General features: G+C 39.2%; 4 protein-coding genes across 6 annotated transcripts; 3 read left to right on the top strand and 1 right to left on the bottom strand.

Moving 5' to 3' along the window:
- Positions 1-306: 306 nt before the first annotated feature.
- Positions 307-2,147, top strand: LOC115742886 (ankyrin repeat-containing protein BDA1-like). Its single transcript, XM_048284829.1, has 3 exons — positions 307-873; positions 1,742-1,920; positions 2,081-2,147. The coding sequence occupies exons 1-3, from the start codon at positions 307-309 to the stop codon at positions 2,145-2,147; spliced, it is 813 nt and encodes a 270-aa protein (XP_048140786.1).
- A 3,686-nt stretch (positions 2,148-5,833) lies between these two features.
- Positions 5,834-7,030, bottom strand: LOC115742885 (F-box protein At3g07870-like). The gene has a single exon (XM_030677406.1). The coding sequence runs from the start codon at positions 7,028-7,030 to the stop codon at positions 5,834-5,836; it is 1,197 nt and encodes a 398-aa protein (XP_030533266.1).
- Positions 7,031-11,905: 4,875 nt separating this feature from the next.
- Positions 11,906-12,271, top strand: LOC115742884. The gene has a single exon (XM_030677405.1). The coding sequence runs from the start codon at positions 11,906-11,908 to the stop codon at positions 12,269-12,271; it is 366 nt and encodes a 121-aa protein (XP_030533265.1).
- Positions 12,272-14,757: 2,486 nt separating this feature from the next.
- Positions 14,758-19,451, top strand: LOC115742977 (uncharacterized GPI-anchored protein At1g61900-like). 3 transcript variants are annotated; one of them, XM_030677550.2, is made up of 8 exons: positions 14,761-15,278; positions 16,359-16,529; positions 16,622-17,230; positions 17,535-17,780; positions 17,897-17,908; positions 18,177-18,320; positions 18,412-18,472; positions 18,996-19,451. In XM_030677550.2, exons 1-8 carry the CDS (start codon positions 15,227-15,229, stop codon positions 19,006-19,008), a joined length of 1,308 nt encoding a protein of 435 aa, XP_030533410.1. In that variant the 5' UTR covers positions 14,761-15,226; the 3' UTR covers positions 19,009-19,451. The 3 variants fall into 3 exon arrangements, with proteins under 3 accessions (XP_030533408.1, XP_048141321.1, XP_030533410.1); XM_030677548.2 differs by lacking the exon at positions 18,996-19,451 and having other exon boundaries at positions 14,758-15,278; positions 18,412-18,979; XM_048285364.1 differs by lacking the exons at positions 18,412-18,472; positions 18,996-19,451 and having other exon boundaries at positions 14,758-15,278; positions 17,881-17,908.
- The last annotated feature ends 4,676 nt before the right edge of the window (positions 19,452-24,127 follow it).

Below are 24,127 nucleotides of genomic sequence, written 5' to 3'. Positions count from 1 at the left end.
TTTTATATGAATTTTATATGACGGAGTGCAAGCTATTAATTTCTGTATACCCTAAAAGGAAAAAGGGTGATGGGATGTGGCTTTACCATCGTGGGGACTGGGGAGTACGAAAGGCTCAGATTTCTCACTAAGAATGGACGTGTCCCCACACGTTTTTGCTTTTAGCTGGACCGATGACCTGCGCAGCGAATCTTGAAGAATTCCCCACGAAGGTTCCTGGAAGGATGTTGATGTTCAAAGCAGCAGCTGAAGGAGATGCAATTGTGAACCCCACCCCGGATTCGTTACGGAGCTTGAGGAGCAACGATGGACAGGAGGCTTTACAAAGCAGCAGCAGAAGGAGATGCAGCTTCTTTGCTCGATCTGCTCAGAGACGATCCGCTGATTCTCGACAGATGTCTGGTGTGGTCTTACAATGAGACTCCACTCCATGTAGCAGCAATGCTTGGTCATGAGAAATTTGTCGGCGAGATTCTGGATCGAAAGCCCGAGCTCGCAGGAGAGCTGGATTCTCAGAAGTTTTCGCCCCTGCACCTCGCGACAGCTAAAGGTCACCTTGGAGTAGTGAAGAAATTGTTGACTGTTAATGCCGATGTATGCTATGCTCGTGACAAATATGGTAGGAACCCTCTTCACATTGCAGCGGTTAAAGGCCGAGTCGATGCTCTAAAGGAACTGGTTCGAGAGCGTCCCGATGCAGCTCGTCAGAGGATGGAACATGGTGAGACTATACTGCATTTATGCGTGAAGCATAATAATGTGGAAGCTCTGAAGCTTTTGGTGGAGTCTGTTGGAGATGATGAGTTCGTTAATTTGAAGAACGACGATGGCGACACCGTACTGCACCTTGCTGCTGCAGATAGGCAAACTGAGGTAAGTAGAAGTGCGCGAGTCTATCTTTATAATATAAAGCACCTATTATAGTCTTCAATTTCCGATCTCCACCAGCCCATCGGTTTAATCTCGTGTTGACCTTCCCATAGTCCTTTGACATATCCATTCATTCACCTGTTATGCAGATAGTAAGTTTCTTGACGTCTTGTACCACAGCAGAAGTTAACTCTCGGGAAGCGGATGGTCTCACGGCACATAAGCTTTTAGCACAGAATGGAGAACCTGGAACGCATATCTCTAGGAGTGAAATCGAACCCGGGATGCTGAGGGCCTCACGCCCGAATGCTAATGATCAGAATATATCATTTCCCGTGCAGCAAAAAGGTTGGAAGGAGAATCTCCATAAGCAATATGATTGGCTCGATAGGAAGAAGAATGCACTGATGGTTGTAGCATCTTTAACTGCAACAATGGCATTCCAAGTTGGTGTCAACCCTCCAGGTGGTTTTTGGCAAGACACCAACCCAAAAGACAATCTGACAAATTCACACGAAGCAGGATTTTCCATCATGGCCAGCAATAATCCGTCAGGGTACTTCGTTTTCATGGCGGTTAACACAACAGGCTTTCTTGCATCCCTCAGCATCATCCTATTACTAGTGAGCGGCCTCCCTTTGAAGCGTAGGTTCTTCATGTGGGTTCTGATGGTGATCATTTGGATCGCTATCATATCCACAGCGCTCACCTATTCTCTCTCAATACCAGCCATTGTGCCCGGTGACCCACGGAATTCGCACGCCTACATACTCGTACTTGGAATATCAGCGTGGATTGGTCTGATGGTGCTGCTTCTCCTGGGGCTGGGGCACACAATACGCCTGACACTGAAGGCGATACGCCACGTCAGGAAATTGGTCGCAAGGAGAGGATCTTCCGCCTCCGTGGTCATGCGCCCAGACCGCGTCTGATGAGGATGCCATACCATGTCAGTTCTCTGAGTACCTTATATGTGAATCTACAGTGGCTGAAATTCTATAAAAGCAGAAGATATGCAGGGTTTGCTTGTTACTCTGTAAAACAACCACAGTAATAATGTTTCTGAACACGTGAAGAGTGAGAAGTATGCTGTGTTCTACCGGTTATGCTATCCCTGTTGAGAAGAATTGGTTCTCAGTTTCATTCGGTCTTCCGACTCAACTTTTTGAGTTGACAAAGTTTGTGACTGAGCTTGTGTTTTTCAGAGCAGGAATTGTTCCATGCCTATCCTAGACAATTTGCAGGACTTCCTTGCTATGCTATCTGTGAAAGTATAGTGCTGTTGTTTGGAGTATTGATGTTATTATGTCAAGTGCTGTGTCGTGTTTACTTTGTACCATGGAATGAAATATGATGCACAGGTAATTTTGCCAAACGATCACCGCTGTCTTGGTATGAATCCTGAATCATCGTGCAACAAAACCACAAATTTTAGCTTCGTCCGGACAGTAGTGTCGCTTAGACCAGAAACTGACTGGTAGCAGGGAACTGATTTACCTTCAAAAGATCAGAGTGCACCTCCCAACATGAGATTTCGAAAGGTTAGGAAGATTCAAGTATCATGGAGATCAGTTCTCTTTGACTTTGTACATGCATTTTGTCTTCCTTCCTATGAACAGAAGCATACTGTGAATTTAGGTTCGTCTGATTTGGACTATGTACCCACACAAGATTTCATAAGATAAGAACTTCATATATAACACTAAATCGACAATTCCTCTGATACTTGTCGTCAGTTCAACAGATAAGGAATTTGCATTTATAAGGGCCAAGCTAGATCAATTCGTTTGAGTCCATTTGCAGACAGGAAGTCTCTTCTGCTATGGTGAAAATCTAGTGGGTTTGGCTTGAATAATTGTATGACAATTTGGACCAAACAAAAGAAATGTTTGACAATGAGATACAAATGGATTTGGCCTGAATGAATGTTTTAAGATTTCTACTGCACTTTTTCCTTCGATCAGCATCTGTTGAGTCTTCCTTTCTGCATGGCAACTATTCTGATTCTGTGATTTTGTTCTCTGAAACAAAAAATGATGAGAAACATATTTAGTAACGTAAACTGTTCCGATTCTGATTTTGTTTCCGGAAACAATTTTGGAGCAAAAACAAGAATAAGAAAAAAGTTGATTCTGAAAAAAAAGAATCACTTTTCATAAATACAAAAACAGTGTGAAGTCCCATATGTTGCTTTCTTTTTTAGTTCTCTCATAACTTTTCCTCGACCTAAAATAGAAATTTTGTGCAGTTACCAAACACATTTCGATTATCTAAAACTCATCCAGGGAACATAATTAGAAAAAAATCAATTCTAATTAGAATCACATTTTCGGATCGGTATCGTTGCCATGCAATTAAGCACATGAGTGCCAGAAGGTGAGGAAAACCTGTATGCTTTGTGTACTTTGGGGCGTTAAGACACATGATCAATTCTGTTTGCTTAAAATATGAAGAAAAGCATTATAATTGCGAACCAGTCCAGAAGAGCCATCTGGAAAAACCTTTTACCGCCGTGGTTCTCAAGGACAGCGTTCAATTCGGTGATGAGGTCTAATTTAGGTTCAAACGATTTGGGACAAACTCAGTTAGACGTTCAATTCGGTTACGACGGAGACGATGCCGTTTTTGGAGAAGTAAATACAAAATGGTGCGGTTTTGCATATGTGGACCAAGTCACTTAAGCAAATGCCACCTAGGAGAGAGAAATGATTAAACAAGGCAGGTAAGTATTTTTAGTTAATCAGATTAGACAAAGCTAACAGAGGGACTTGATTTCATCAACTTGATAAGTCTTAGGACTTGATTACATTTTTGTACAAGTTTTAGGGACTTAATTGTACTTTTGTGATAAATTTTAGAACTTCTTTATGTACGCGCATGCGCATATAGATATACATATTTTCGGCAAAAATATCAGTTCTGGGCCGGCCCAAGAGGGCCTACATGGGTTGGTTGGGGCCGAAGAAGAAAAGCTTATATGGGCCGTTGAGACACATAATCAATTCTGTTCGAGGACAAATTTGTGCTTAACTTTAAATTACCAAGAAAAGTATTTTAATTGCGGACCAATCTAGATGAGCCATGTGGCATGTCTCTCGATTTAGTCTCTCGACAACTCTAGTTATTAATTAAGCCACCCTAGATAGTAGATACCGTCAAGGCACCGCCATGTATTTTCTCTATAATTCTCGCTGGAGTGATTATTATTATTATTATTATCATTGTTACTGTTCTTGTCATTCTTATTATTACAACTAAATCCAGAAATCTCAAAAAAATATTAGTTATTTATAGGCCTTTAGACGTAATTTCTATACACACAAACTAGTACACGAGACGTGTATTTATAGGCCTCTTCCACCGATTTCAGACGACTTGCTTGGTTGTTTACGGCTGTACGTTTATACATTCCTTACCGACCGAGCACAAACCTTATTGGTTTTCCCTTGTTAGAAAAAAGGAAAAAAAATACGTACATAGTTTGAGATTTTGCGTATTTCAATTCTATTTATTAATGTTGAGTTTATGGCTTTTAAATTAGTGGTGATGATATTTTAGATCGTGCACTTTTGTTTTAGGATTTTTATACAATGCGGTTATAAAAGGGATATGTTGAATAATATATTGTAACCTTTGCCTCCACATTCTAACCCTTTCCCTTTTTTTTTAAAATAGTGAAACCCCTCCCTATCTCTTTCCGTGGTTTTTCTTGTTTTGGGTTTTTTGTCTCGTGCGTTTTGATTTCGCTTCATTCTTCGCTATTTTGCGCCTGAACTCGTGCATCTCTAGCCTTGTTCCGCATCAGTAGGTATGCAAATATTACCTTGAATATACTTTTATGTAGCATCAAATGCTTTTGGTGGAAAGGGAAACTGCCGATAAAAGCCATCCTCGTTTTTCCATCTCATGACCACTTATCTTCCTTTGCTTTTGAAACTACTTATCATTTTCTAACTAAATCTCATCACTGAAAAATACCAAATTGCCCCACTTAAAATTTTCAATTTCTCCGCAAACCATCGCCTATTTCATCACCCAGCAATGACCGCCATCGCGACAATGTGCACGGCGGCGGCCGCTAAAGGTTTTGGTAGCAGCTAATGGCGGTAAGTGAGCTTAGCGTTCGTTGGTTACGTTTTGGGCTTTGTTTTGAGAGTTTGCGCGCGGCTTGAAATACAGGATTGATTTGAGTAATGTTACGCATGTCACAGAAATTCCAATGTTAGGTGATCCGGATGGAGCCACGTTTGGGATTCAAAATTTTTCAAACCTCAAAAAAATTCCCACCCACATTTTTTCTTTTCTTTTCAACACATAACGTGGCTCAAATTAGGCCGTCTATTTTCATTTGGACGGCATGATTTGAGTAATGTCACGCATGTCATGGAAATCTCAATATTAGGCGATCCAAATCGGATCCGGATCCCTTATGCAAGGGCTTTTGCTTTTTGTATATAAGGAAATATCCGAAGATGCCCAATGGTCTCAAATGACAAAACTCAAGATGTTAATAGCCAGCCACAACAGCATTTGTGGCCGGCATTTGACCGTCCACTTCCAAATAGCAAGACCCATGTTAATTAGTGCTATTAAAAATAGAGAAGGGCAAGTGGTAGTGGAAGAAATAGGAAGAAGAAACGTGACCATGAGAGTGAAAGGAATACATTCGCATAAAACCGGTCTATAAATGATAAAACCTTACAGGACAAACAAATCCGAATTAGAAGCTTTCCATGAATACCACAAAACAGCTCAACTAGTTGACATCACTTGTCACATATGGGAAAATAGCTCAAATGGTTTAGATTAATATGCAAATGAGAAAGGCCATAAAGCAAACATAATCACAGCTAATAAGATAGTGTCAAATCCCAACTCGTCCAGCAGGATAAATAAAACATGATCATCTAATAAAGACTGCAATTAGTTTGATCCTCGTTGACCAGTCAATCATGTACATTCCTTACCTTTCACAGTAGCCGCTCAATGACACGAGGCTCCCCGTATACTCGGCACTGATCATTTTAAAACCCTTCTTCAGACGTCCAGATTGAACTTTCATGATTCGTTTCGATTGCCGTTGATACCTCAACAAACCCTTTCCAGGCAACATCAACAACAATTGATCATTCCATACATCCCAAAGCTTCGTTTCGAAAAATCCCTGATAGCTCCTAGGAAACTGCTTGAGATCCCGTTCAAGATGGACGTTGAACTTTTTAACCCAGCGCCAGCTCGCAGCATCCTCCAAAACCCATATGCCCAAGACTTTGGCGTACGTCCGGTAGGCGTATAACCGACCCTTCGACGACAACAAGTGCATGTTTTCATGTCCCTCACATGATTGATTCAATTTGCCCGGATGAGGCATGAAACGAAACTCGCCATCCTCTATTCTGAAAAGCATGATGGAATGTGAGCACGGTCCGATCGCCATCCAGTGGAGACATCCATTAACGACCGGAGGAGCGTTTAGTTCACGAGGGCGATACGGAAACGGCCCTACTTCCCTCCACATCATTGGCCCTAAGCTGCCTATACCAAATCGAAACTGATCATCGCTAGATTGATTGAATCTAAGCAGTTGATACTCATTTGCAAGAGAGTGGAAAAAGAAGCCAAAGACCTTGCCTCCTGCTCTCACGGTGATTAGCTCTTGTATGATAGGGTTGCAGATGTAATAAGTAAAGGGAGCCACCTTCTCGAAATCGTATTTATCAGGAGTACCACGCTGGAATATAAGCAAACCGTTGCAGGAACCACAAAGTTTAAGATGTCTCTGGGTCGTCGATGACATGTGTAGAATTCTCGTGGAGCTTATCTTGCCAATTAGCTTCTTCTTTCTCTTGGAGCAGGTGTCGACATAGAACAAATGGAACCCGTCACGCCGATGATACGTCCAATAAAATGCTTGGAAGACAATCAATGGAGCGGCTTTCTCGAGATGGCGTTGGGCAAAATTAGGAGCAGCAGTTAAGGCACACCATCTTCTACACACGCTTCGCAATTTAACCACTTGATCGGCTTGTAGGCGGCTGAGGATATCGGTCACGACCTCATCAGGTAGGCTTTCGAAACCACCGTCCCCTCGAGTAGGGGACGGGCCAGTCAACTGAGTCCAAACTCGTGAAAGCCATGCAACGCAGCGCGAGTTTTCCATAAGTACCGGTAGTAGGAATATCGGCGAGACCGATTACCAATATCAGCTTCAGGCAGAAAAGAAAAAAGAACAGCAAACCGTCAACATCCATAACTTAGGAAGCGATGCTGATAACAAGCTACTGATGACTGTCAAATTGATACATCATGCCTGCTTTTTAAACTTTCACTACTGTCACAATAGGTATGATGACATGATACCAATTAATCAACGATTTGGACGGAGAAAACGAAGAAAACGTGGCAGAGGATCGTCACATTCGTTCTACAAAAGCCAAACGTGCAGTGATTTTCGCTTCGTGTGATCATCCGTCAACGAACGATTTAACCGAGAAAAGAAAGCAGAAACAGTAACTCAAATCACATTGAGAGTGAGAGACAGAGAGAGGGGCAAACCTGATGGATGGACGAGAAGAAACTTTGTAGCCAGAGTTTTTTCTTAGGGGACGCAGAGATATTCTTGTTCAGCGTTTTCCGAGTAGGAAAGGGAATTATATTTGTGGGATAATTTCCTTTCAATCTTCAGTCTTATCTTCTGCTAATGAGGGTGATAAGTGTGATTCAAATACTTCGTTTCAAAGTACTTTCAGATATCCGTCAAGGGCACCGCCATGTTTTTTTTTTCTCTGAAATCTCACTAGGATAGTAACTTCAAATGGATCTAGAATTTTTAAGAAGATAATCATTGTTTTACTGAAATAAAGTAGGAAAAATTTCACAATAACAACTATTATTCTGCTTGATTAGAAATGAAAAAAAAATTCGGAATAAAACATATTGCCAATCTGCCAAAATTACATCTACAAAATGAACAAACAAATGCTGTCGGACCATGATAAATTCAACAAGAGTAATGTTTTAATTGGGTTTTTGTGCTGCTAATATTCAAATTAAGCGCCACAATAGACCTTGATTTTATTTTATTTTTGGTCGAAAGAAACATCTTGATTGGTTGGTAGAAATATTGGTTACTCTTCACTTGTTCTTAATCAAGAGCTTGTTGGTCGGGTTTGCCCTTTCTTCGGCATGATTTACGTGCAAATTTGAATCCAATGGGCCATGGATCGCAAAATTAAACAACACCAAGCTAGAATGTGTCACTTTTAATGAGAATCTGAAATATTCACTTTAGTTATGTTGCCAATATGCTTTTTTGGAAAGTCACAATAAGGGGTTTACTTTATGATTAAGGAATAAGTTCGTGCAGGTGAATATTGGGGAAAGCACAAAAAAAAAAAAAAAAATCCCAAGCTTCTTGCGATGGTGTCAATTCAATCATAAACCTTTTAATTGCACAAATTTAATCCTAAAGTTTTTGATGATTTGTCAATGTAATTCATCCGGTCAATTTTTGCAAGAAATCGCTAACTTGGATGCCGATCATCATATGTGGCATGGCTGATGTTGATGTGGACAACTTGTTTATTTTATTTTATTTTATTTTTGAATTTTTATTACTTTTTTTCCTTTTTATTATCTTCCCTTTAATTTTTTTTTCAACAGGGGGCCGACGAGGGGGTCGGGCCCTCGCCCAGAACCCGAGGGAGGGTTGACACCCTCACCTGTTGGCCGACGAGGGCCGTAACTCCCTAGCTTGGATTGGGGAGGGCCCTACGCCCTCACCGAGATCTTAGGCGGTGATACCAATGAAGATCATAGTATGGAAAGGGACTAAATCTACTAGTATCTCATGGACGATACTTGTGAATTTGGCGCGGTCATTTTTGTTATGAGGGAAAACAACACTTGCAAATGAGAGAATCCGTTGATGGTAAAGGACGCGAACGTTCAAAAGGGCAGTTGAAAGGTGGACAACTTCTCAAAATTGGCCAAGAAATTCTCCTAGTCGAAAGAATTCGTAGCTGGAAATCAGAAATTATATCGCTTTCTAGGAGTGTCAAAACCGAACAGAAAAATCGAATCGAAATTGAAACCGAACCGAACCGAACTGAAATTTCACGCATTTTTTATTCGGTTCAGTTTTTTATTCGGATAATGAAAAAATAACAGATTTTTTCTTTCGGTTCGATTTATTTTACTTCGATTCGGTTCGGTATAACATTTCACCCGAAATTTGATCTTCCCACGACCTCAACATTTTCTTCTCACTCTAACGTTTAACTTCTCTCTCCTCTCTCTGCTGTCCTCCACGTTTTCTTCTCGGTTCGACATTTATCACTCTGACATTTAATCTTCTCTCTCCTCTTTCTCTATTCTCTCCGCTGTCCTATTATCTTTAAAAATTTCAGACTTCGCTTTTACGGCCCAATCCAAAGCTTCACATCTGAAGGCGACGTGTCGTAGAACACCGGCAAGATCCCCTTATTCCCCTTCGACCTCGCCGCGCAGTCCACCATGGGCGTGACTTCGCGGAGGTACCACGAGCTCGACTCATAGTCCCTAGAGAAGATGGGCACATAGATCTTGGACACGTCGAGCGCCTACATGAGCTCGGCACTGATCTCCCTACCGACACGTAGCTTCTCGTTGTCTCGGTAGACGCGGTTTCCGGCGCCTAGCATGCGAAAGAAGGGCCGTACGTCATCGTGGAACGACGTAGTGCGTTCAAGTTGAACTTGAACCTTATTGCAATCATTGTTGAATTCGGTCTTTGCTTCGGATCTAAAAGAAGAAGAAAATCGAAAATTCGAACCGAACCGTACCGCATCGAACCGAATTTTAGGTTCGGTTTGTATTCGATTCGAATAACAATTCGGTTCGGTTTAATTACTTGACCTATCGCTTCGGTTCGGTTTGGTTTTCTTTTCCTAAAAACCCGAACCAAACAGAACCGTTGACACCCCTATCGTTCTCAACGTCCCGATTTAAGCATGGGCTAAACAATGGATGTTAATCTCCTCTGCTCACTTGCTTATGATATGCTCCTACAGTGAAAAAAATCCTTACCAAGCTCTGTACCATCTGTCCTTCTATGAAGGAGTAGGATTGCGCATTTAACGAGTGACTCGATTTATTCTTCCATTAACGTTGTGAAGACCAGCAAATAAGAATCTATTGATTGATTAGAGGTGGTGTATGTCATTCATGCAAGAAAATATGACTCTAGAAAATTGGTCCGGTCCAGTTGATCCGGTTGGATGGTTCCCACCTAAAACCATGTACCGAACAAGTACCTGTAGGTTCCAGAAAACTAGAACCGAGAATCGGACTGGTACCCGCCTGTTACCATCCAAAATCAACCAATTGGGTACGATATGTTGTGTGGATCCCGATTTTTTTCTCACCCCTACCAGCTACTTTAATCACTTTTCATCCCGTTACCACTTTACATCGTCTAGGCTTTTTTTTTTTTTTCCTAAAACAATTATAAGTTCTCGTGTTGAGGTTTCAAGTTGAATACCAAATGGCATCTCACATCAGTTAACATACTTAAAACAAGGTTTGTTTTCTGAAAAACGGAAGCAAAGCTGTTTATTTCAAATAGGAAGCGAAAGGAAACTTGGGGGATACTTTAATTTAAATATTTAATCTTATCTGTTGTTAGTGGGGGAGATACTTAAATCTATATCAAGATTAACATGGTTTTAAATTTTTAATCTTCCACCCTTAACACTGCAAACTAAGTTACTAAACCATTTGAATCTATTGGAAATAGAGTAATGCTACGTGCACTAAACTTGTACCTAGAAATGTGTATTACATGACAGATTGCTCGGTACGTGCCATGCAATTTAATATTCCTACCATAGATAAAGATAATAAAACTTAAGAAAGCAAAACATAATATATCATTTTCAAGATTGTCAGGTTTCCAGATAATTTTCAAAAGCAGTAGAGAGATTAAATCCTCTATTGCTCTATAGATCGGTGATCTTCCAGGTTTACAAGATTGTCAGGTTTCTAGATAATTTAATATAATATACCATTTTCCTCTTTTCCTAATTTTCAAACTTACGCACACTCTTTTTTAGTAATCTTTCTCACAGCGCAAGAAGCTGACACGTGGACGTCGGGAAATTGTTCCGTGGACACGTCACCTAATGTTTTTTTGTTTCCTTCTCGAATATAAGTCAATGACGTGCACAGAGAAGAGGACTATAGACTATATGTGGCGGTGCAAGCAAAGCAAACTTTAATCTCTTTTGATTAATTGGGGAAGATGCCATCCTTCTGTCCCATTCACATTCTCTCTGGATCTTCTTCTTCTTCTTCTTTTTCTTTCATTACTCCTTTTTGTTTTACCTTTCATTTTTAGGGTTTTTGAAAGCCACTTTTGACAATAATTTTATCCCACGTGTAGTGGCAGGCTATGCATCAACCGAGTTCTCGTTTTATATTTAAACTCCATTTATTTCGCGACGAGTGAACTATTTGAAAAAAAATTATACACGAGCAGCATTATTCACTCTTGACTTGAGGGTTGTAGCTACCCGTTCTCTCGAACCAATGCCGCATGCCGCTTGTGTAAATTTCTCTTTTGCTTTGGTGATTTGTGACGTATACTATCGTCACTTTTAAAATTGATGTAAAAGCACTTAATATAAGCATATTACTTGGGATATAAACTAGGTTTGCTACTTTTCTTGGGATATAAGCAATTTGTTTTAGTAATGTATAACCATGTAAGCATTACGGAAATGTTTTAACTTGTGTTCCTAAATGGGTTCCACATGCAGTGTCATATGGTTTGGCCAGCTAAACCAAGTAGTATATCACATGGGCCAGGTAATCCCCCTACACGTGTCACCCTGTCATAGCTCCCTCTCATCTGTTGACTTTCAAGAACAACAACTATATATGCGTGTGTTGGGCAAACATACAACACAAAAACTTGTTTATATGCTTCGAAACTTCTTATACTTTCAAAAGCAAGAGCGCAAACCAGTAATTGCAAGGCACAAGAAGGGCAGCGACAATGGGAAACTGCTGCGTGCACGAATCGACGTCGTCACCGACAATGTGGGCTGGCGACGATTGGGAGTCGTTATTGGCGACGGGCACGGAGGAGGAAGAGCGAGAAGCTTTATTGCGAGGAGACACGGCGACGCTGTGCGGTTCGGCTTCTTCGCATGGCAGGAGAGAGCGGGTGAAGATAAAGATCACGAAGAAGGAGCTCCAGGAGTTGGTGAAGAAGGTGGACATGCGGAAGCTTTCTCCTCAGGACGTGGTGGAGAGTCTGTTAATCGATGCGAGCGCCGGCGGCAGCAGCCACCGCTGCTCCGCCGAGAAGCACCACCAGCCGTGGAGGCCGGCATTGAAGAGCATTCCAGAGGTCAACTAATAGCACGGGCTTTTCTTGATTTGTTTTGACTTCGACATTTCTTATGTTTGCTGTCTACGTAGATATATTCATATTTTGTAATCGAGTGGTTGTTAGAAGGTGAGCGGACGATGTAGTTTGTGGATGGATTTTTTTGGGATTTTCCTTGTTTTTCTTTGGGAGGGAGGGGAAAGGAAAATGAGGTCTAATCATTATTTCATTATTTTGCGTACGAACTTTACTTTCTTGAATGTTACCAATTTGAGTTAGAAAATCAATTTGTAAAGCGACGTTATTGATCAAGATCAACTAGATAATTAGATTGAATTTTAATCTTGAACGCGAAATATAGTCTCAAAGTTTATGACCAAAAATAGCCAAATAATTATATGCTTGTAAGCCGTCATATATGGAAAACTCTAATATTTTATGTTGCTTTTATGAGTAAAAATATGAAACCATAAGTTAAATTTAACTACTTTCAACTGGCAAAGTAATAACATGGTGCATGATAAGATGATATCTTGTTGAGTATAATGTAGCATTTGTACAGAGAAACTAATAAGAAAGATTATGGTAATAAAGGTAGTGTTTTTTTTTTGTTAGCTTGATAAAAGAAAAGAAATATAAATTGACAAGAGAAAGGAGGGTATTTCGGTCATTTAATTAAAAAAAAGGAGTGCCTTATCCAAAATAGGGGTGAAAATAGCGTCGCCCCGATCAATATTCCAAGTTTGAATATCCAAGTGACATTCGACCACCACACATCATTTGATAGACCAAATTTGTACTATTAAAATTTGGTTAACCATTTTATACACCGATCTAGTTTTCCTAACGTTGTTCACAAAAATTGAAACGAAGGCTTCGTTTATTTTGCGGAAAATGAACCATTTGGAAAACACTTTTAAGAAAATAATAGCCTGTATCGCTTGCAAATAATGAATAGGAAGAAAATATTGATATCGTCCACGAAAATGTTTTGATATTAAATTATTATCGATGATGAAAATTTTTCAATTGATTAATTATTTCAGACGGTACAAGCAATCATTTTCATGAAAATACTTTTCAAATCGTTTATTTTCTCCAGAAACTAGAGTTCTTCTATGGTTCGAGCTCTACAATGGGCTTGGTGATCAGTAGAATTCAGTACCGAGAGGCCCATTAACACCATTTCAAGTTGGTCTGCTACACAAGTAAAGGTTCATGGGCCAAGCCCGCAACTAGATAGGCTTGACTTGACCTGGCCTGGCCATATTCAATTACTTGACCAGTGTCCACGTCATAATTCTGGCCATGATGTCACGATGTTCATCTTTATTCTAGGGTTTTTAAAAAAAAAAAATTCTAGGGTTGATGTGGCCCAGAAGGAGGAACCGACACATAATTTTTTGGTTGGTACTGACTTTAATGCCCCAGAAAACAGGCCCATTAATGAAGCCATGCAACCACCGTGACCACCACCGATTTATGGTGGAACCACCAACTGCCGCCACCACATTACAAAAACCCCCGCCCCCACCTTCGCACGGTCAGTCTTTTTTCAAGCACGTGAATAAAATATATGCACTTGTTTCATCCCCCACACCGCAAGAAACGGTGTAGATATGATAATTTATCTTGCTGGTCGAGGAACATTATCAAGGAAAAGCAATAATATGCAAATTATGTCGAGTTCTTTGATTATGAATAAAAATAAAAAAACGCTGTCTAGTAAGAAAAAGAATATATAGACTTATTTTTACGATTGGTCCGTTTGACGAAATCACGAAAAGCAAATTACAAACACATGTTTGCATTCTTTGAAGCCTGATGTAACGCGAGTCCCATTATTTCGTGAAACGCGATTAAATTTTATTCATTAGAATACATTGTTGCGGAACTATGTTATGATGGCTGATATTGTGTGACCATAAAACGAGTTGATGATATCAAAGTCTCCCTTCTTTAAGGTGTGATGGTCAGTGTAACGTAGGAATCTTTAATAATGGAGTTAAGGATCGGAGATCACTGAGAAATTAGCGTACTTGTAGATCTTGCTTCATCTAATTTAAGTCTGGTAAGTTCATTTAAATAAATTGATCAAATACAACTATATGACAAACCTTATGGACTCATTTGCGATTAAGCAGATGACACAAAGTTATGAACTTGTGCCATTAATAGAACTATATGACAAACCTTATGGACTGATGGATCGGGAGTTTATTTATCTCGCAAGGGCTCCATTGCTGTTAAAAAATTATTGCTTTGCGTATTGAAAATCACAAAGTTATGAACTTGTGCCATTAATAGAACAAGTTTGCGCAATAATTTCAGTTCATACTAGGCTGTACTTTTGTTATGAGCAAGAGGGTCCCTCCCGAGTACCGCCTTTTTTCCTTTCGCTGCTTTTTAGTTTTTGGTGGTTAAGAGAGGGGGACCCTCACACCTGTCACGCTTACTCGATGACTGGGGTACAGAAAGCTGAAGGCAATTGATGGCTTTAATGTAAGAGGTTGTAGTATTTAGTATAGTAGTACTGTCGTTCTGATCTTGATTTTGGTTTCCCTTCGGTTTCGGTCCTAATTTTTTATGATTTGCACTTGTGGGGTCTGTTTAATTCTCAAAAACGGAGACAGCTATGGGGAGAAAAAGAAGAAATTGCTGCCTCTGTCCCCACGGCTCTTTAGCACCCGCATTCATGGCTAGTCCTCGCTCACTCCTGCGCACAGACTCAGGCGCAAGCTTTGCTCTTTTCCTCTCCCATGAACCCTTCTCTTTCTTCTCTCTCTCTTTGACTTCGCACACCCACCATACCAATCCTCCTGAATTCGGCTATGATTAATGTTTCTTGACAGCACCGCTTTACACTCTGCGCCCTTTGTTTTCCTTCCTGTTCCTTTGCACTTTCTTGTGACCGAGGCCGCAGCTTCTTTTTGAGGAGCAAGAAAGGGGAAAAATTCAAATGGAGTAAAGGGCAGGGGAGGAAGGATGTCTCCTGGTCTCAAGATTGTGTTTTTCGAGGCTTTCTTGCTGTTTCATTGTGAGTGATCCTCCTATTCTGCTTTGGTGTATGCTGGGTTCTGTTTTGCATTTTGCATCGTCTTTGGATTGTTATCTGGGTCGTGATTTGCATCTCAAGAATTTATCTGGAGTTGGTTGGCATTCTGATCATATGTGTTAACTGTTTGTGAGGTTCTCAGGGTTGTTATCTTGAGCTCAGAGTTGATGTTCATTGGCTGTTTGATCTTTAGCATGTGTAGGGGCTCGTTCAAAGTTGTTTAAGTTAGTATTAATTGAGCAAATTACTAGCGAGCACATTAAAATAGTATTGAAAGCTCAGGATAGTATGGCATCATTTATGAATTGGGCAGTTCTAGTGCTTCTCTTTCAGATTACCTGGTCGTAAGAACTACATTTGAATGGTGAATTGCAGGTCAGCACATTTTGATGCAACAACGTATCCCTTTTGGTTGCAACTAATACTGTAACTTGAAGCACGTCTAGTAGCTGAGATATCAATGGTTGATGCCTTGATAGTGTTAAGTGCACCGCTTACGAAAGTCCAATGTCAAAAAACTGGAGTCAATAATAGAAACTGATTGGCTCGTATGTCAAGGGCTTAATTTTTTTATCAAAATGAGTCCGACTAGGTATCTATAAGCTGGCACTTTGTGCTCCCTCTTATGATATCCTTCAGTTGCGATCCCCAACGGATCGCATCTTAAGCAGTCACTTGTTTTTGGATTCAAGCTTTTCTTTGTAGCATGTTGAGTTTGAAAATCGTGAAACTGCCAATGAGAAATGATCCAAACCAGAACATCAGAATCATCAGCAAAATCCATTGAGTACACTAGAATTAGCAGAAGAACAAGAAGAAATTCAGCATAAAAGACAGAGCTCTGCAGCCAAATGATCAGCAAAGCTTGCATCTGTGACTACGTGCTTCTGCATATGCTCACTGTCTTTGTTTAGTCCTCAAAGTTTGTGAACTTCTTTATAATTTAGGGAACGGTTGTTTAAATTTTGTTCTTTCCTATCTATTTTGATTGCTGTGAATGCCTATCAAGTTACTTTGATGGTGTTTCCATTTACTTCACATTATTGTTAAATTTTTCTGCAGTTCTGCATAAATGTAGTTGCAGCAAATTGAACGACCGCACATTTGCAGACAAGAGAGTGGATGCTATTTTTCCTGAGATATCCCCAACTGGGTCTCCTCAGCCCCTCCTTCCTCTTCTTGCACCTTCACCGTTAGCTCCCTTTACCAACATTACTGTGCCCAAATTATCAGGTACATATTTTGCCCATATTTTGTTTCTCGAATTCATCTGAGCTTTGCCTTTGATGTCCTGAATGCTACCTTGTGTTATGCTCTTGTCGCAGGACTCTGTACATTAAACTTCTCTGCGGCTGAAAACTTGACGAGCATGACCGCCATTGATTGCTGGGCTGTTTTTGCACCTTATGTAGCGCACGTGATATGCTGCCCCCAATATGAGGCAACACTTACAATTCTCATCGGACAATCCAGTAAAACCACGAATCTTCTCGCTTTGAACGGAAGCCTGGCCAAACATTGCCTCTCTGATATGGACCAAATTTTGGCAAGCCAGGGTGCTGGAAATAACCTGAATCAGATATGCACGATTCGCCCATCAAATCTAACTGAAGCTTCTTGCCCGGTGAAAGATGTTTTCACATTCGAGAACACAGTAGAATCTTCAAAGCTTCTTGCCGCTTGCAAGAAGGTTGATCTCGTGAAAGAATGCTGCGAACAAGTCTGTCAAAATGCTATATTGGAGGCTGCAACTAAAATTGCTTTAAAAGCTTCTGATGATCTCTTAAGCCTGAATGAGCAGCATATTGTGATGGATCATTCAGCCAGGATCGATGATTGTAGAAACATCGTACTCAGGTGGTTGGCAAGCAAACTCGATACATCTCAGGCGAAGAAAGTTCTCAGAGGACTATCAAGTTGCAAAGTTAACCAATGTGAGTTCGAGTGCCACCATAGCTCATATGCACGTGTACACTTGTTTCAGAACATGGTTGTACATAAGTTTGAGTGTCTGGAGTTCCAGTGCACATGGTAGGTGCATATAACCCCAGAAGTTCTACGACACCACCATGTCGATTGTGACACTGATAACAGAAGAAAATGTCACGATTGACTCAGTGATGGCCTTGGTGGGATTTTGAGCAGAGATTTTACTTTTTTTCTCGTTTATTGTACTTTCGAGAAAAATGCAGCGATTTCTCTACTTTTCTACTCCTGATCATGCTTTTCTTCTTTCAGTTTGTCCTCTGGTTTTTCCCAACATGAAACATGTTGCGAAAAGCTGTGCCAACAGCATAAGCAACCAGACAGCATGCTGCAGCGCGATGGAAAGCTATGTCTCCCACTTACAAAAGCAGAGCTTTGTCACCAACCTGCAAGCGGTGGATTGCGCTATGTCGATGGGAGTGAAATTACGGAGAATGAATATCTCTAGGAATGTTTATAGCCTGTGTCATATTACTCTCAAGGACTTCTCTGTTCAAGGTTGACTTTGCTTCTCCTGTCTTTTCATTATCCCAGCATGCTTCTATCTCATTACTCGAACACAATACTAACGTTTGCTCTATTTGTCGAATGATCTTGGGGATCGGCAACTACAGTGGCAAATATAGGTAATATGCGCATTACTTTTTGACTTTATCAGTTCATGACTATATTTTCTTTCACATAGCGACGAGGGCCGGTGTTCAGATCTAGGAATTATGCTCTTACTTATGACGAGCCCGACAATTGTGGGACATCTGAGGGTTGAGTATCATATTAAATACTCATGTGCCCGAGTAATTGGTGTAGAAGCTTTATCACCTTTTGCTTGATTCCGCTTAGTTGTACTCTATCGACACATTGAACTTAAACTCATCATGCTCAAACTCTTCCCAGTGTCCGGATGCCTCCTACCTAGTTTGCCTTCGGATGCCACATTCGACAACTTTTCTGGGGTCGGCTTCTTGTGTGATCTGAATGACAACATTCCTGCTCCGTGGCCGTTGACTAACCAGTTTCAAACTTCATTGTGCAATAAAAGTATGTTTCTAATGAGATACAACTCTTTTGTTTCTCGCTAATGACTTTTTCGTTTTTTGGCCCCTCTGACTTGTCATTTCTTGAATTCTAGCTGTCAAAATTCCTGCGCTGCCAGCAGCGACATCAGATCAAAGTGGTAAGCCAATCTTTTTCCCATTAACTACTAGCCACTTTCCACCTGTAATCTGCATACGTTTTCTTGTGGGACAACTATCAATTGGTATAGTTGATGATGATCTGAAATTAGTTTCATAAAGATTGAAGTATTTAAACATAAACATTGATCAGTATTCTGTGTATTTCCATCAAATCTCGTACGTAAGCTCATACCCTTTGTCAAATCTGGACAGTAGATGCAAGCGGACTATGATTAGGATATGGAAGGCTGGTAGATAATTCGTCATCTTTCGTAGTGCTATAGTATGCAGATGCATTTGGAGGGATTAAATTTGGTTAATTGAGATGTTCAAGCTTGTAGTGTACGCATGGGGGCACGCCTTGTTCCATGGCAAGACAAGCATTTACAGTACAACAATGGCATCCCTAAACTGGATGCAATGAAGCAAAAACTTCAGATCAAAATCTTGTTTTGGCAACTCTGGTGTTTGAAATCAGTAACACTTAGAAATTTCCGCATAGTTGCTGCACTTGACCATAATGCTTTCATTATGAACAGGCAAATATGTGAAAAGCCTTGTGCTTTTACCACTCTTGTCAATTCTTACGATGTTGGCGGTCTAGTAAAAATGCGTACGTGCTGGTCTCGCGGATGTCGTTCAAGAAGCTTCTTTCACTTGAGGAATGTGGATCGTAAATCCGCGCTGTCCCTCAACAGCATCTGGGTCCTTTGACATTGCAATGGAGGTAACGACCGTAAAGATTCCATGTCCTGAAGGGAGGTTTACACCAACCATTACCACCGTAAAAGAACATGCATCTCCTTGAAAGTAATCTGGTGAGAGAAACATGACCCGAGATGACTCAAGATTTACCTTACAGATTTGCATTTCTTCAGAGCATATTGTTGCATGAATTGTAATAAATTCATGTAAAAAGGATTGTTATATATTAAAATTAGTATAGATGATACAGTATTATAGAATACATACCTTATGATTGGTTTGCAGATGATATTGTATTGAATGTCTCCTATTTCATGAAACTTGTTAAGATATGAACCGTGCATTCACTACTAGAAAAACACCTTGAAAGCAGAAAATTAACTTTTGCCTTAAATCGACCCATAGGCGGCGGCAACAGCAGCAACAACAACAAAACCCTAAGGCGACAAAATCAGAGTTTCGTCGGTTAAGTCAAACTTAAGTGATAAAATTTGCACTTTGTCACCAGTGATTCAATCAAAGTTTGGACAAATTTGAACCTATGGCGATAAACATGAGATAGAGGAAAAAATTTCGACCTACGGCAACAAAAGATACAATTTCATTGCTTTGGGGTACGTTTAAAGCGAGGAAAACAGTGTTTCTGTTGCCTTTGGGTGTGACCTGAGGTGACAAAATTGGAAGAATTGTCCAAAAAGTTTTAAATTTATTGTATGACCGTCAATTCGGTCATGAATTTTTCAATTTGGTCATTGCAGTCTGAAATTTTTAAAGATCTTCTAATGTAGTCATCCGACTGTTTTTAGCCCAAAATTTCTTACATGCGGTCCAATTAGTGATTACCGTCCTACATAACATGATCAACGATTTGATTTGTTCGATGAGACTTAAAATGATGTCGTTTTGGAAAAGAAGTAATTTTTCTAGCCATTCTTTTCTTTTTTTTCTTCATCTTCCCAAATTTCTTGCTGACGAGGTCATTGAGGCCTCGATAATGATTGGGCACCCTTGCTGGTCACAAGTGAGGGCATACGCGCCCTCGCCCAGTTTTGGGAGAGGGCTATGACCCCCTCACCTGTGGCCGGTGAGGATGGCGACACCATCGCCTGCATCTCCGGTCGGAAATCCAGGAAGTTAGGAAAAAGAAAGAAAGAAAAGAAACGAAAAGAAAAGGACAGATCTCAAAAAATGACATCATTTTGAGTGGAGTCGGATGTGTTAGATCTCCAATAGTGGTACTTAGGATGATCGGCGCATGTGTCAGCAATTTTTGGTAGAAACTGACCGAATGGTCCACATTGAAAATTGGTCACAAAATATTTTAGAACTACACGGATGAAAAGTTTAGAACTGAATTAGTGGTCGTGCAATAGGTTTATAACTTTTCCAACAATTTTCATCGGCAAAATTAGCATTTGCTCACCTTTGGTTATGGCCCAAGGCGAAAAGCCTAGTATTTGGTCGTCTCTAATACAACAAACATAAAAATTCTCCTGCTCGTTGGGCCTAAAACAATATGGGCTGGAAGTTTTTCAGTCCATTGGGCCCAAAAAGGAAATCTTGTAATTTTTTCTTACGACTTTTACCGCAGCCGGGCATCTACATTGGAGTGGGATCAATGCCGAGATGACTTTTTGATGGATTTCATTGCTTTCTATGTTCGAATTTTATATTCTAGTCTTCACAAAACATAGTAAGGAAATAGTCATAATCATATTCCAATTCAAAACAAACGAACGAAGGCAATGAAAAATAAAAATATTCATTTTCATGCATCGCCTGAAAATTAAACTTGACATGATTAAGCAAGACAACCTATGCCGAAGGTGACAAAATTAGGACCGAAAGCGACAAAATTCATAGCCATTTTTTTTCCTTTTGATTGCACTATTCAGATGTTTGTATTTGTCTTTCCATTAATGTAATATGCACAATCGCCGCAATTCCTAATTGGAAATCGTGCATGAGCTTTTTTGTGCGCATCGCCCCGAAAATGAAACAATGTAATATCCATAATCGATGTGATCGAGTTAAAACACTTAAGAGTATAAATTCGTTTGGGCACATAATTTAATGTTAGATTTAGTTATATGTGATTGAGTAATTTATCACGAATTTGGCAGTTTGGCTCGTGACTCTAGAGAGAGTCCTCTTGGTTTGATGCATGACCAATGACCATAGTGTTAAAGCTCCACTTACTATAAGATTAAAACTAAAATAAGATAGTCACTCATGATATCTGAAAAGATTCGAGATAATTAAAGAATCTTCATATGCTTAATTAATGGTAGACATTTACGGTAAAAAGAAAGCGTTTTACTTGCCATTGTCAGATGCTTGTGAATTGTTTTACATGAGCTTAATTGTTAATTCGAGGAAGCATTTAGCTTTTTAAACTCTTTGAACGAGGGAAAGATCATAGGATAGAGGGCAAATGACACAAATGATTTATGAACTTTAACAAAATGTGTAATGTTGTCCCATAATTCTTCTACAGATAAACTTAAGCCCAACATGTAGTGTCGTCCCTGAATTTTGAATTTGTTCAATGTGGTCCATGAGCTTTTGGTACATAATCAATTTAGTTCATGGATTATATGAATATGTTAAATGTTGTCTCCGAACTTGAATTAATGGAAGGGCAATATTGAATATATATGTAACATATACAAAAAATTCAGGGACCACATTGAAAAAATCAAAAGTTCAGAAACTATATCGAACATTGAGCTAAAGTTTAGATACCACATTGCACTTTTGGCCAAAATTTATGAACCATTTGTGTCACCATTCCTATGACAAACATACAATGCTCTCATAAACATACTCTACAAATATGAAAGATGTTATTTTCGTACAATTAAGGATAAATTACTAAAAAAGTCGTAAATCTATTGCAATTGTGTCAATTTAGTTCTAAACTTTTTTTTTTCAATCACTCATAAACCTTTACATTTATGATAATTCAATCCATTCGGCCAATTTTAGCCAGAAATCGCTGATGTGGCATTGATGTGACAATTTTTATGATATTTTAATATTATTTTTTGAATTGACACAAATGCAAGAAGTTTATTATTAAATTGGCAAAAAAAAAATTAGGTATGAATTGACGTAATTGTAATAGGTTTAGGACTTTTTTCGGTTATTCTAATGTACATTTAATATATCATAATGAGCAAAGTCATGCACTTTAGTCAAGCCTTTTTGGGGTAAATCTCATTTTTTAACTTTCCACCTCCTATAATTTTGAATTTAGATAATAATTTTTATTTTCAAAATTTGCAATGAAAGTACAAGTTTTTACAATAATGGACTATGAGCATTCGATGCGATTTCCAATTTGAAACAATGCATTGAATATTTTTTCCCCCCAAGAAAGAGATAATGGAATATGCGTGATCGATGGGATTGAAAGAGAGCGTTCTTAGTTTGATGCATGACCATGGTGTTGAAGTTCCACTTACCATAAGATTAAAATTAAAATGACATAGTTACTATTTAATGTCTGACAAGATTCTCTTTCACCAAAGGACCTTCATATGTTTTATTAACAGAGTTTGCTAAAATAATCATCTGTCATATTATAGAATGATCAAAGCAGTTGTTTTTAATATAATAGGGCTAAGCGGAGCGAAAAAGGGATCTCAATATATGTTTACTAATATTTTTTTTTTAAATTCATCAAACCAACAGTAGGACCTAGAAAAGAAAAATATATATATTATTCCGTGATGCACGTGGTCTCTCGAGAGCAAGGAGACCAATACACCACTTATTTTCAACGTCAACGACTTATCCAAAGTCAAAGTAACTTATTTTACTTTCCCGCCGGATCCGAATTTTAAAAGATTACACGAAAATTATACGTGGATATTCATGTCAGTATTTTCCGGATGTTTGAAACTGTGCTCTTGGATTATAGGACAAAATTTTATCTATCTGGTTTGATTTTGATTGCACACCGATAAGCATCACTTGATCCAGAATCTAATGGTTATCCGCCTACAAAATCATGGATTTATACTTTCTACCTAGATTTTGGCAGCATAAGGAAATCTCTACACAAAGCAAACTTAAGATGCTAACACGAATTCGAGATTTAATTTTGTTGCTTGTATTAATTTTGTTAAATGATGGATATTTTTCTTTCCCCTTTGCAAGTGTAAAAGAACATTTTACATTGGTTATGTTCTTGTAGTGACCTAAAAAATTCGAAAATTTCCAGGCTAATGGATTATCAGATTAATTATTTAACTAACCTAACTCGGACTCTCCCAAGTCCATACCAAATCGCAACTTAAGGTTCAATCGATTAATATGCAATGTATTTTAATTTTAGAGCCGTCATTAATCATTTATGGTAGGTCGATTAGAAACCTAAATAAAATAGCGGGAGAACTATTTTATTCCTACGAACTAGAGATTAAGAGTTCGGGACTTCATTGCGCCGGATTACTCTAGTGCCCTTTCGGTACCATTTTATTTTATGAAAAATCATTTGAGAAGGCAACATTAATTGATTTTAACCTAAGTCACTAACAAAGGTTATCATGCGGGTGCACAATCAATTAATGAACATCCAGAAGTTAATATAATTAAGGGAGTATGCGTCACACAAGATAGTTCTTTTATTTTCGATTTTTTTTATATGAATGCATGAAAAACTATGCTATATGCAATGCCGTGTTATGAATTAAATGCAAGACTAAACAAGATGACATGCAAATTAAATTAATATACAAGTGAGACCATGGTTTAATTAAATTAATTACGTGACATGTAAATTAATTAAAACCTAGACAGGCAATTCTACTACGCAATATAAGCTAAAATGCAACCTAATATGACATGGCAAGAAATAATGACATGGCAAAGATGACATGGATGACGTGGCATGTATGACATGACAAGGATGACGTGACAAGGATGACGTGGCATGGATGAATGATTTTTTTTTTATAT

This window comes from Rhodamnia argentea, chromosome 9 (genome assembly GCF_020921035.1).
Source record: "Rhodamnia argentea isolate NSW1041297 chromosome 9, ASM2092103v1, whole genome shotgun sequence".
Lineage (NCBI taxonomy): Eukaryota > Viridiplantae > Streptophyta > Magnoliopsida > Myrtales > Myrtaceae > Rhodamnia > Rhodamnia argentea.
Note: the sequence above shows the minus strand (reverse complement) of the source record. Positions and strands in the feature narration are given on the sequence as shown.

What these genes read in the sequence shown, in the direction of transcription:
- LOC115742886 (XM_048284829.1), top strand. Translation starts at nt 307, where the DNA reads ATGGACAGGAGGCTTTACAAAGCAGCAGCAGAAGGAGATGCAGCTTCT. An exon ending in CTGCAGATAGGCAAACTGAG is followed by an intron (nt 874 to 1,741) that starts GTAAGTAGAAGT and finishes ACGCCACGTCAG; the next exon opens with GAAATTGGTCGCAAGGAGAG. An exon ending in TACTCTGTAAAACAACCACA is followed by an intron (nt 1,921 to 2,080) that starts GTAATAATGTTT and finishes TTTTCAGAGCAG; the next exon opens with GAATTGTTCCATGCCTATCC.
- LOC115742885 (XM_030677406.1), bottom strand. Translation starts at nt 7,030, where the DNA reads ATGGAAAACTCGCGCTGCGTTGCATGGCTTTCACGAGTTTGGACTCAG.
- LOC115742884 (XM_030677405.1), top strand. Translation starts at nt 11,906, where the DNA reads ATGGGAAACTGCTGCGTGCACGAATCGACGTCGTCACCGACAATGTGG.
- LOC115742977 (XM_030677548.2), top strand. Translation starts at nt 15,227, where the DNA reads ATGTCTCCTGGTCTCAAGATTGTGTTTTTCGAGGCTTTCTTGCTGTTT. An exon ending in TACTGTGCCCAAATTATCAG is followed by an intron (nt 16,530 to 16,621) that starts GTACATATTTTG and finishes CTCTTGTCGCAG; the next exon opens with GACTCTGTACATTAAACTTC. An exon ending in AAGTTGCAAAGTTAACCAAT is followed by an intron (nt 17,231 to 17,534) that starts GTGAGTTCGAGT and finishes TTCTTCTTTCAG; the next exon opens with TTTGTCCTCTGGTTTTTCCC.